At 34.7% G+C, this 12,883-nt stretch overlaps 1 protein-coding gene across 1 annotated transcript in view; it reads left to right on the top strand.

Annotated features, from left to right (window-relative positions):
• Nucleotides 1–12,883, top strand: part of LOC144436450 (guanine nucleotide exchange factor subunit RIC1-like) — a 169,032-nt gene that overhangs the window by 76,667 nt on the left and 79,482 nt on the right. Inside the window, exons 17-20 of the mRNA XM_078125248.1 lie at nt 3,708–3,728; nt 4,854–4,961; nt 9,645–9,781; nt 10,518–10,646. Of these exons, the coding sequence (XP_077981374.1) occupies nt 3,708–3,728; nt 4,854–4,961; nt 9,645–9,781; nt 10,518–10,646 (395 nt within the window). The remainder of the gene's footprint in view (nt 1–3,707; nt 3,729–4,853; nt 4,962–9,644; nt 9,782–10,517; nt 10,647–12,883) is intronic.

Genomic DNA, 12,883 nt, shown 5'->3' with positions numbered 1-12,883 from the left:
ATCATAGACATTAAATGAGGGGTGTAGACAGACATAGACAACGTCAGACATCATAGACAGACCTCATAGACAGACAGACATCATAGACAGACATTATATACAGACATCGTAGACAGACCTCATAGACAGACAGACAGACATCATAGACAGACCTTGTAGACAGACCTCATAGACGACGTAGTTGCTGTTATGAGACCTAACTTGACTCAATAGGTGTTCAAAACTGCACTGTGTGTTATATGTATAATGTTCGTTTTGAAGTACAATGTATATAGTACTTACCACTTGAGTTGTTTTGAAGTACTCGTACTCGTAGGAACATATTGTGATATGATAATTGCATATGAATATGAATATGAATATGAATATGAATATGAATGTGACATGGCGACAGTATGTGAAAATAGCATTTTGACTGACTACCAAGGATGACATATTTAAATCCATCATGAAACAGTGTTAGCTGATATTTTAAAAAAAGAAAGGAAAATTATGGGAAAATATAATGGCATGTCAACGTGAGAAGTCATGTGGAAGTACATGTACATTGAGGTGATACTGCAGAAGTACAAGTGCTTGGACTATAGGTGATGTGTGAAGTTAATTGTGGACTGAGTTCTCCTGATTCTGTCAAAATACAGACTAATCTGTAACCCACAAAATCGCATGACAGTACTTTTCAATCTCAATACTTTCTGAGAATAGCTAATTACGTAGCTAAATGGTTTGATTAGTAGAGGAGAGTCCTGCCGTTGCAATGGTTGACACAATGGTTGTCCTCTTGGATTTAGTTGCATCACTTATGTATGTACATGTAACTTGAAATGGCTTCACAATATTTTATAGAGGTTCAATTATAATTATGTTACTCTCACTTCAAAAATGCAGATGCATGTCAAACTTCTTTCCCAGTTACAATGTGAAACATTAACTATGTTTACAGTTTAGAATACAAAATGTATGTATAACCATTGTGAAGGTAGATGTAGACTGTCCATACTAGTAACCTGTCCTGTATATATAACCATTGTGAAGGTAGATTGTCCATACTAGTAACCTGTCCTGTATATATAACCATTGTGAAGGTAGATTGTCCATACTAGTAACCTGTCCTGTATATAACCATTGTGAAGGTAGATTGTCCATACTAGCAACCTGTCCTGTATATATAACCATTGTGAAAGTAGATTGTCCATACTAGTAACCTGTCCTGTATATATAACCATTGTGAAGGTAGATTGTCCATACTAGTAACCTGTCGTGTATATATAACCATTGTGAAGGTAGATTGTCCATACTAGTAACCTGTCCTGTATATATAACCATTGTGAAGGTAGATTGTCCATACTAGTAACCTGTCCTGTATATATAACCATTGTGAAGGTAGATTGTCCATACTAGTAACCTGTCCTGTATATAACCATTGTGAAGGTAGATTGTCCATACTAGCAACCTGTCCTGTATATATAACCATTGTGAAGGTAGATTGTCCATACTAGTAACCTGTCTTGTATATATAACCATTGTGAAGGTAGATTGTCCATACTAGTAACCTGTCCTGTATATATAACCATTGTGAAGGTAGATTGTCCATACTAGTAACCTGTCCTGTATATATAACCATTGTGAAGGTAGATTGTCCATACTAGTAACCTGTCCTGTATATATAACCATTGTGAAGGTAGATTGTCCATACTAGTAACCTGTCCTGTATATATAACCATTGTGAAGGTAGATTGTCCATACTAGCAACCTGTCTTGTATATATAACCATTGTGAAGGTAGATTGTCCATACTAGTAACCTGTCTTGTATATATAACCATTGTGAAGGTAGATTGTCCATACTAGTAACCTGTCCTGTATATATAACCATTGTGAAGGTAGATTGTCCATACTAGTAACCTGTCCTGTATATATAACCATTGTGAAGGTAGATTGTCCATACTAGCAACCTGTCCTGTATATATAACCATTGTGAAGGTAGATTGTCCATACTAGTAACCTGTCGTGTATATATAACCATTGTGAAGGTAGATTGTCCATACTAGTAACCTGTCCTGTATATATAACCATTGTGAAGGTAGATTGTCCATACTAGTAACCTGTCGTGTATATATAACCATTGTGAAGGTAGATTGTCCATACTAGTAACCTGTCCTGTATATATAACCATTGTGAAGGTACATTGTCCATACTAGTAACCTGTCCTGTATATATAACCATTGTGAAGGTAGATTGTCCATACTAGCAACCTGTCTTGTATATACAATTTGAAAGAGGTTTTATAATGGTAGGATGTTGAAACCGTAAAGAATTTCATGATTTTTAGACAATAAAGACATATTATAAATTAAATGTATTATATCTGTGAGTGACAAACATGAATAAACTGACATTCTTGCTTTTACCAACCTCCATATAGAAATTATTCATATTGCTTGACATCTATTTCATATAATCTGTTTTGCTCGGTTTTCTTTTTTATCCTTCCAGCAGTAACATGTTTGATATCATGTCTTTCACTTCTTTATCATAAGAAATATAAAAGATGTTTGTTGTTATTGTTACCCCTCTGCAGTGTCTGCTGACAAGACAATGCTAGCTGACAAGACAGTGCATGCTGATTTTATTAAACTATCAACATCTTTTATTTGGTGCATGTATGCATGAATTGTGTGACCTTTTTGGTGGGGCTTCTTAGAAACATATAACTGTTATTGGCAGGTAGCATTGATACCACACAATTCACAATTCAAAGTATTGGGTGTTCAGCTCAGAAATACACTGTATATCGTATAGATGCACAAACATGGTAAATGCATGTCTCAAGACTTTGGTATACACATGTTAGAGTGCGTTCACATTAAATACACACACGCACACACACACACACGCGCACACACACACACACACACACACACACACACACACACACACACACACACACACACACACACACACGTCTAAACATGAGAGTTTGAGTTGAGAACTGTACATGATGATGATGTCATATTTAAGGTGTTTGAATTGTTGATAATTGAGTTTGATATTACAGGTGTTATAATAGTTGATTATAGATTTTGATACTGACAGTGTTAGAAAAGCGTGTTGGAATAGGTGGTAATTGGTTGTTAGGTTGAGAGTTAAATGTAGAACATAAAACATGCAAGTTTTGATACAACTACAGTGTGCTATCATGGTTTATAGTGTACGTGTTGAACCAATGTAAAACATTGCATGCATGCTAGTATATGTGTCTATGAGTTGATACAAGGTTATGGGGTATAAGGAAGATTTTCATTCATTTGATAAGTTTTGTAAGAAGAGGGCCAACGTTTTACTAGCCTATTGTGTAGTCTTACTCTAGCATCTGATATCATTAGTAGAACCTGTTTCCAACTAACATTTATTTTAGTGTGCCAGTATATGGATTGGTCTAACTGAGTCAATTTATAATCTCGTAGAAACCATTGTCAAGTTTTCAAATGCAATTATGGATTACTTCGGAACACTTGACATTCATACTACAAGACAAATTTAAATCTATCATATATGTAGATATTAATGCATGTTACCATTGAGACTGTTGCCATAGTAACTTCATGACCAGTTGTATAAGTGTAGTTGGAAACAGTGTACACAGTAGGCTAGTGGTTAACAGTCTGATGCCAAATCCAAATTTATAATTTCTTTTAATTATCAATAGAGGGCACTCTAGATGAACCATGTAAGTACATACTTGGTGTTCTCTTCAATATTATCATTGTTACTTTCACACAAACTAACAAGGTCCTTTAGTTTATTGATATTTATGTCGTGATAATGTTTTTTTTTCAATTCTTAATTTAGTCAGAACAAAACCATTGAAATTTATTGCAAACAGCACTCCTGGTGGCCAAACTATATTATCTTTTTATCTTTTTATAACTGGCAATGTTGTGTTGTGCACTGATTCAAGTATGCAAATATATAGAATACACAGTGTTATATTCATGTCAGTACTGTATGTATGTATGTATGTATGTATGTATGTATGTCAGTATGTACAATGGTACTGTACAGACTACAGAATTCATGTCAGTACTATATGTATGTATGTATGTATGTTTGTATGTATGTATGTATGTATGTATGTATGTATGTATGTATGTATGTATGTGTGTATGTATGTATGTATGTATGTATGTATGTCAGTATGTACAATGGTACTGTACAGACTACAGAATTCATGTCAGTACTATATGTATGTATGTATGTATGTATGTATGTATGTATGTGTGTGTGTATGTATGTTTGTATGTATGTCAGTATGTACAATGGTACTGTACAGACTACAGAATTCATGTCAGTACTATATGTATGTATGTATGTATGTATGTATGTATGTATGTATGTATGTGTGTGTGTATGTATGTTTGTATGTATGTCAGTATGTACAATGGTACTGTACAGACTACAGAATTCATGTCAGTACTATATGTATGTATGTATGTATGTATGTATGTATGTATGTGTGTATGTATGTATGTATGTATGTATGTCAGTATGTACAATGGTACTGTACAGACTACAGAATTCATGTCAGTACTATATGTATGTATGTATGTATGTTTGTATGTATATGTATGTATGTATGTTTGTATGTATGTATGTATGTATGTGTGTGTGTGTGTATGTATGTATGTATGTATGTATGTATGTATGTATGTATGTATGTATGTATGTATGTATGTACAATGGTACTGTACAGACTACAGAATTCATGTCAGTATGTACAATGGTACTGTACATACTACAAGTTGTAGTAGATTCTAGTATACAGGTGTCTTTATTTAATTTTCTTTCTGATCAGATCCATGTGCTGTCCTGACAAGAATCCAAGATCTGTCACTGGCCAATTTTGTACCTCATCCAACATCTCTCATATCACTAACACTGACATCTCTTAGATCAGAAACAGGTGAGTTGCCTTTAAAAATCTATTAGTACACGTACATCAGGTTGATAACATGTGGTCTAATGATAATATAACAGGAGCACGTGATGTTTAGTGCATGTGTGGCATAGTCAAGGAATTTACATCAGTGCTTATGGTGTTTTCTATAACCATACTTTCACTAGTGAAGTCAATCTGATTAAAATCTGATATGGTAAAAGCGGCTAGATGCCTTTATTTACCTCTATATATACATCATTTTGTGTCGTTTGTTTTGTTTTGGGTGATCGCTGCTGTCCCACATCTGAACCTGTGTAATAGACAATCGCGTTTGAATCGCGCACTTTTGATTGGCCAATCAGGATGAGCATTACATTGGCAGCTGCACACACTGGAGGAATTGAGGCATACTGATTGGTTGTGAAAACCTTACAATATTGTTGACATTCAACGGGGATTGTCTATTACACAGGTTCAGATGTGGGAACAAAACAAATGACACAAAGCGATGGCAATAGAGTTAAATAAAAGCATCTAGCCACTTTCACCACATCAGATTTTAATCAGATTGTAGTGAAGTGAGAGTGCTGGTGTTCTCTATAACCATACTATGAACCCTGGAAACACAATAATTTGAGTCTCCAACTAGTTCAGAACACACGAAATCAAAGTTTCAATATTCAGTAAATCTTTTCATGAACACGACGGTATGTATTCAAAATTTATTGTGATGGACGCATGGACGTAATATTGTAACAGTCCTGGGTTAACAGTAAATCTTTGAGGAAGATTATCGTACAATTGTGTGACTCTCAAAGCATCAATCGCGGTTAGACTTTCTTTTTGTTTTTTGCACAGTCGACAAACTAACAGTACAACTTACAAGCTCACGCTTGGCGGCCATGGTAGGGCCAAGAAATGCTGTTGAATTTCCGGGTTGCGGAAGTGCAGTTTTGACTTTTATATCATCTAATAACGGGATTTGTTTTATATATTCTAAAACAACAACTAACTTTTATGTTTCTCAGTACAGTAACATTCCTAAATGATGGGGTTGAGTTGAGAAATTGCAATGTTCGGCAACACATGGTGTGATGTCAATAGATAAACATAGAGACCCAACTGATGAACGTATTCAGTTATTCGTAACCCGAAATTTTGTTATATAAATGACATTTTTCCTCAAAATTTTGAAGAAACAACATGTTTTTAGGTGACTTCTAAATCAATCAAATCAAACGATATATTAATGCAAGATAAGCTTTAGTTTTTAATTTGTGTTTGTGGACAATGTTCAAATTCAACTGACAAATCCTGCGACTTGAATCTAACACGATCAATGCACCGTTCACCAGCCAGACGAAAATGGTCGACATGTTTGTTGACTCGCCGAGAAGTGCATAAGGAACTTGTGAGGCTGTCCGAATAATAGATGTAAAATCCGACGTTTCGAATAAAAATTCTTCTTCAAGGTATTTTTAGGCAAGACATATTAGGTAAACACCTGAATATATCTGAAACACTTAGTTGACTAGCCGACTTTACGAATGCGATAGAAGGCATCGAATGAATAACATTGAAAAAAGTAAGCGTGAAACTGATTTGCACAGGAAAGAAAATCTTTTTCTTTCCTTAATTTTTTCACGATGAAGACTACGCGTAAATGATCGTAGTTTGGGCTCATGAATAACGGACAATAGGTGTTTACTTTTTATTGTCTACAACCTAAAGTACATGAATATGCGTCGAGACTTATGAATATAGTAACTACTCGTCACTACTCGTAAGGACGCGTAATTACGATGTTTTTTATTTTGATGTCGCCCCCTAAATCATAGACACTGTATGATTAAAACAGGTTCATTCATGCTACAGACATGATAAAGAGTCTTGTCCATTGATGTATCTGTTTGTCTGCCTATCTATGTGATTGACTTAAAACTTAAAGAAACTTAAAAGTCAAAAACCACTGTGAAGAATATTTTGATTATTTGTAGAGACGTTGATTTCAGTCTCTAGTTAGCAAAACTAAAAGAGTGAGTGAACTGTCATGTGTAATTCCAAGACTCGGGTGTGGGTAAGAGTTCATTCGCCTGTGCAGGCATTGGTCTTTGGAATAGTCTCCCACTCTGAGTGACACATTTTTTGACCACTTTTTTTGAACTCAGCATGGCAAACTACCCTTGGTAGTGGGGTCAATGTGCAAAATAAAAAGATATTTATCAGATTTATGTTATTTGTGAGATGTATGTGTATATAATGAAAACATAATTTTCACGCCTACCATATGTTTCCATGGAAACAGCTATCCAATTTTATACATATCCATTTTCGTCGTGATACAATCCGATATGGCAGCAATTTTGTTGATGCAGTTTTCATGTCCATAGCCATAACTCAGACATGCTTGAACAGGTTCCCCCCCCCCCCCTCCCCCGTACCCGACCCATCCTTTATTGTTGAATGGTTTATTCCATCACGTCATCTTGAAGAGTAGGCATGTCCCATGTCCAATGAGGAGACACAACATGAGTAGGCATGTTCTATGTCCAACGAGCAGACACAACATATCTAAGTCTGTTTGATTTAGGTTCACAAGTGTTGTTGAGTGATCAGAGTAGTGATAATTCCTTAAAACCCAATCATAGCGGGGACTATGTCATTCTCAATGACTTGTTTGCATATGTAAGCACACTCTGCTGTATTCAATCTTCTTTACATATTCAAATCTTTGGACATAAACATTCAGGAATGAAACCATATAAAACACATCGCGTTAGAGTTCATGTCATTTTTAGCACAACTGAACTTGTTCAGTAGTGCTATAGGGATCGCCCGGCGTCTGTCTGTCTGTCTGTGTGTGTGGATGTGTGTGTGTGTGTGTGTAAACAACTTAAAGTCAAAAACCGCTGAACCGATTGCCACGATATTTGGTGGGTCCATTACTTTGGGTGTCTAGTTGGGAAATTGTTCAAATCAAAATGATCGCATCACAGGTGTGTGATTTGGGTCAAAAAATGTGATTTTTGGTCAAAAAACTTAAACTCAGAAACTACTGGGGAGATTGGTGCGAAATTTGGTGGGAACATTCTTAAGGGGGTGTAAAGTAAGATTTGTTCATGACGGGATGATTCCATCAGTGATATGCAAATTAGGGCTAAAAATGTGTCTTTTTGGTTAAAAATCTTTAATTCTAAAACTACTGAGCAGATTGGGCTGAAATTTAATGGGAATGTATCTAGGGATGTGTGGACGAAGAAATATTAAGCATACCATGATTCCATGAGTGATATGCAAATTAGGTGTAAAAATGTTCATTTTTGGTCAAAAACTTATATCTCAAAAAGTACTTGGTCAATTAGTCTGAAACTTGGCAAGATGTTTCTGAAACTGTTATTCTGCAGATTTTCTTAAAAACATTTTGACAAAATTGGCCCTAGCAACCATGACCACACCCTTTAGCAACAACCAAATGGCAGTATATTTTGGTCAAATAACAACATCATCTGGTAAGCAAGTGAGTAAACATTCAAAAAATGTATGTAAATTTGCATAGCAACAAGACCACGCCCATAACAACAGCCAAATAATCACGTATATTGCAAAGATAACAACAGGAATAGAAAGACAGATGAATAAACATTCAAAAAATGTATGCAAATACCCTAGTAACCATGACCACGCCCATAGCAACAGCCAAACGGTGGTGTATTTCACAAAGATAACAACAGGGTTTAATAGACAATTGAATAAACATTCAAAAAATGTATGTAAATTTTCCTAGCAACAAGACCACGCCCATAGCAACATAGACTAGCATATGGATAAACATTTTTAAAAACTACAGTTGTGCTACAACGCCATTGGCGGTATTTTTTTCTTTTCAAATTTATTGGTGGAAAAAATAATTGATTTTCAAAAAATCTTTTAACAAAATGATGGAACATACTATGTATGAAGCTTCATAATGAGCAAACAAAACAAAGGACAAATTCACCAATGAACCTGCATCTCATCTTTAATAGACAAATGTTTAAACGTTCAAAAAGTGTATGTAAATATACCTAGCAACAAGACTACACCCATAGCAACAGCCAAATGATCGTGTATATTGCAAAGATAACAACAGGGTTGGTTAGGCAACTGGATAATCATTCAGCAAATAAACACCTATACCTAGCTTGGATCAGCAGGTGGGTCAACATTATTAAAGACTGTACAGTTGTGCTACAATGCCATTGGTGGTATTTTTTTGTACCGTTGTTGCCATGGCATTTTCTATGATGACCACATTGGAAATAAGTGTTTTTAAAAGTACTTTTATGTGTTATCCTCGGTGATTTTTATACCTTGTATTTTAATATGTACTTGTATAAATTTTTACATAGAAAATTCAAATTCAAATCTGAAACAAACAAAAAAGTCCCTCTTTGATGTCTTAAAGACTCACACAGGAAAACAGTAGAGTATTGTAACTTTATGTCTGCTAAGGTCATCTGCTACTCACCTATTTTGACTCTTACCACACACTTTTGAATAGTGAGCTTTGCATTATGGGTAAGAGACAAATTCTAAAGGACAATTCCCCAAGTATGTTGTGTTGGGTATTCATAGAATCCCATTGACGAAAATGGATATGCACATGTATGTCATGTCATGTCATGTAATGTAATGTAATGTAATGTAATGTAATGTAACTTTTGACAGCTTCCAGTAAAACACCATCACAGAGTAGAGAAGCTGAAAGTCTAATTGTGAATGTATCAGGAAGATTACTAATGCTGCAGAGAGATCGAACCAAACCACTGCACAAAGAAACTGAGAAAAAGAAAGCTTCCCAAGAGGTAAGGCTATTTTACAGCTATGGATACCTCAGCATCACCATTAGAGTAAACAGAAGTAACTATGAATTTATTATGAACTCTAGGAGTGTATCAAATTCATAGATAAAAGAAAGAAATTATTATTTATATGGAGCTCTAATTATTCTTGATTCATTTAACTGAACTATGTGTTGTATCTGTAACAGAAGTATGTGTTGTATCTGTAACTCAACTATGTGTTGTATCTGTAACTCAACTATGTGTTGTATCAGTAACTGAACTATGTGTTGTATCAGTAACTGAACTATGTATTGTATCTGTAACTCAACTATGTGTTGTATCAGTAACTGAACTATGTGTTGTATCAGTAACTGAAATATGTGTTGTATCTGTAACTCAACTATGTATTGTATCTGTAACTCAACTATGTGTTGTATCAGTAACTGAACTATGTGTTGTATCTGTAACTCAACTATGTATTGTATCTGTAACTCAACTATGTGTTGTATCAGTAACTGAACTATGTGTTGTATCTGTAACTCAACTATGTGTTGCATCTGTAACTCAACTATGTGTTGTATCTGTGACTGAACTATGTGTTGTATCTGTGACTGAACTATGTGTTGCATCTGTGACTGAACTATGTGTTGTATCTGTGACTGAACTATGTGTTGCATCTGTAACTCAACTATGTGTTGCATCTGTAACTCAACTATGTGTTGCATCTGTAACTCAACTATGTGTTGTATCTGTACAGCTTCCTTTCCTTGCACCAGTAGTATTAGCATCATCAGTTGAAAACATGTGGGCTCCTATAGGATCCAGCAAAGAGAAACCCCACTTGATGGAAGCACTGTGGTTGGGTTGTGGTGCTGTTGGTATGAAGGTAAGACATGACAACACTTCAACAGTTCACATTCTGAAAACTGCCGCTGATGCAAAGTTTGAACTCCACTAATTATTCCAATGTCACGTGACCAACTTTCACTTTTTTAACGTGTTGAAAAAATAAATGCGTAGAGGAGATTCATAGCTTTCAAAATATGTCTTGTTTATGGAGTATTAAATGTCAAATACTAAAATGAAATACTATATTCTGTAATTGTAATTTAGGGTGGTCTAATACCTTAAACAGCTGTCATATCATACGTTTTGTGGCTCGAGCAAACGTAAGACAAGAAATGACAGCATAGACAAGACGTAGGTTGCATTTAATGATTTAAAGTTGTTTTCAGTACCTTTTATAGTCATTAGTAAGGGTATACGTGGATTGTATTCCCAAAATCTGTGTGCATGAAACTGTTCACAGTCTCACTATTTGAAATAAAGAAGAACCATAGTGGAGAGGGAAGATGGCCAATGCTACCTATTGCAATTAGCATGCACCTACAAATATGTTATCATTGTTCAAAGTAACTCTGCAAACACCACTTGTTAACAAATTTGACGATATGTTTTTGCTAAAATATGGAAGTTACTGATATATACAATAAATAGTAAAGTGTTTCTGGTCAAGTGAAAGTTGTTATACATAGATCAGGTCTTCGTCGAGCACATATTCAACCCCACATTTCAACTTTTAATTTAGTAATTCATATTCTGCATTTTTTATGACAAATATTGCTGCCAATTATTCATTATTGTGAAGGTCATGAAACAAAGCAATGTGCATAGGTGGACTACTGTGTCTGATATTTGTGCCAAGTTTGGTTTAGCCCATGCACATTAGAGTTGTGAATGTGCACGAAGAAGATAGAAGTCAAGGTCAAAGTGAAGGTCTTCAAATTGGGTACATAGTTCATCTTGTTTATTTACTATATGTGAATTAGTCTGCGATCAGTTTAGATAGTTCTCGTCCTCTAATAGGGTACATACGTATACATGTATACTTCATTCACACTACTGAAAATCTTGGCCATGACCTGGTCACAGTAAACAAATTAATCCCAGATTAACTTTTGGGTTGCGTCCACATTGCTTTGTGTCTCCTTCCAGACAAGGACAAAAACAGTGCACTCAGTCATGTCAGCACTGTACCATTGTCAACATGGCTGACTTCGACAAGAGAACGCTTTTTGTAGTGTTCTTGGTTTTTTGCGTTTTCGGAGGCAAATGTTGACAAGTCTGAGATTTAAAAGTAGTCTGTCAAGATATTTTGATGAGGCAACGCATCAAGGAGCTGAAGAATCAAGACTGCTTTGTCATTTTAGACATGTTTTTAGGCGATTCCAGAGTCCAGGTTCAAGATCAGACTTTTTCTTACTATCCCTGTTTGCATTAGCTGTTGATGTATAATATAATTGGAATCTCTTTTGGTTATCTGTGTATTATAACATTGGCCATGATATAGTTAATTAATTGGAATCTCTATTTGGTTATCTGTGTATTATAACATTGGCCATGATATAGTTAATTAATTGGAATCTCTATTTGGTTATCTGTGTATTATAACATTGGCCATGATATAGTTAATTAATTGGAATCTCTATTTTGTTATCTGTGTATTTTAACATTAGCATGATATAGTTAATTAATTGGAACCTCTATTTGGTTATCTGTGTCTTATAACATTGGCCATGATATAGTTAATTAATTGGAATCTCTATTTGGTTATCTGTGCATTATAACAGTGGCCATGATATAGTTAATTAATTGGAATCTCTATTTGGTTATCTGTGTATTATAACATTGGCCATGATATAGTTATTAATTGGAATCTCTATTTGGTTATCTGTGTCTTATAACATTGGCCATGATATAGTTAATTAATTGGAATCTCTATTTGGTTATCTGTGCATTATAACATTGGCCATAATATAGTTATTAATTGGAATCTCTATTTGGTTATCTGTGTATTGTAACATTGGCCATGATATAGTTAATTAATTGGAATCTCTATTTGGTTATCTGTGTATTATAACATTGGCCATAATATAGTTAATTAATTGGAATCTCTATTTGGTTATCTGTGTATTATAACATTGGCCATAATATAGTTAATTAATTGGAATCTCTATTTGGTTATCTGTGTATTGTAACATTGGCCATGATATAGTTAATTAATTGGAATCTCTATTTGGTTATCTGTGTATTATAACATTGGCCATAATATAGTTATTAATT

The sequence above is a fragment of the Glandiceps talaboti genome, chromosome 6 (assembly GCF_964340395.1).
Source record: "Glandiceps talaboti chromosome 6, keGlaTala1.1, whole genome shotgun sequence".
NCBI lineage: Eukaryota > Metazoa > Hemichordata > Enteropneusta > Spengelidae > Glandiceps > Glandiceps talaboti.
The sequence above is the reverse complement of the archived record's forward strand: the minus strand, read 5'-3'. Positions and strand labels throughout refer to the sequence as shown.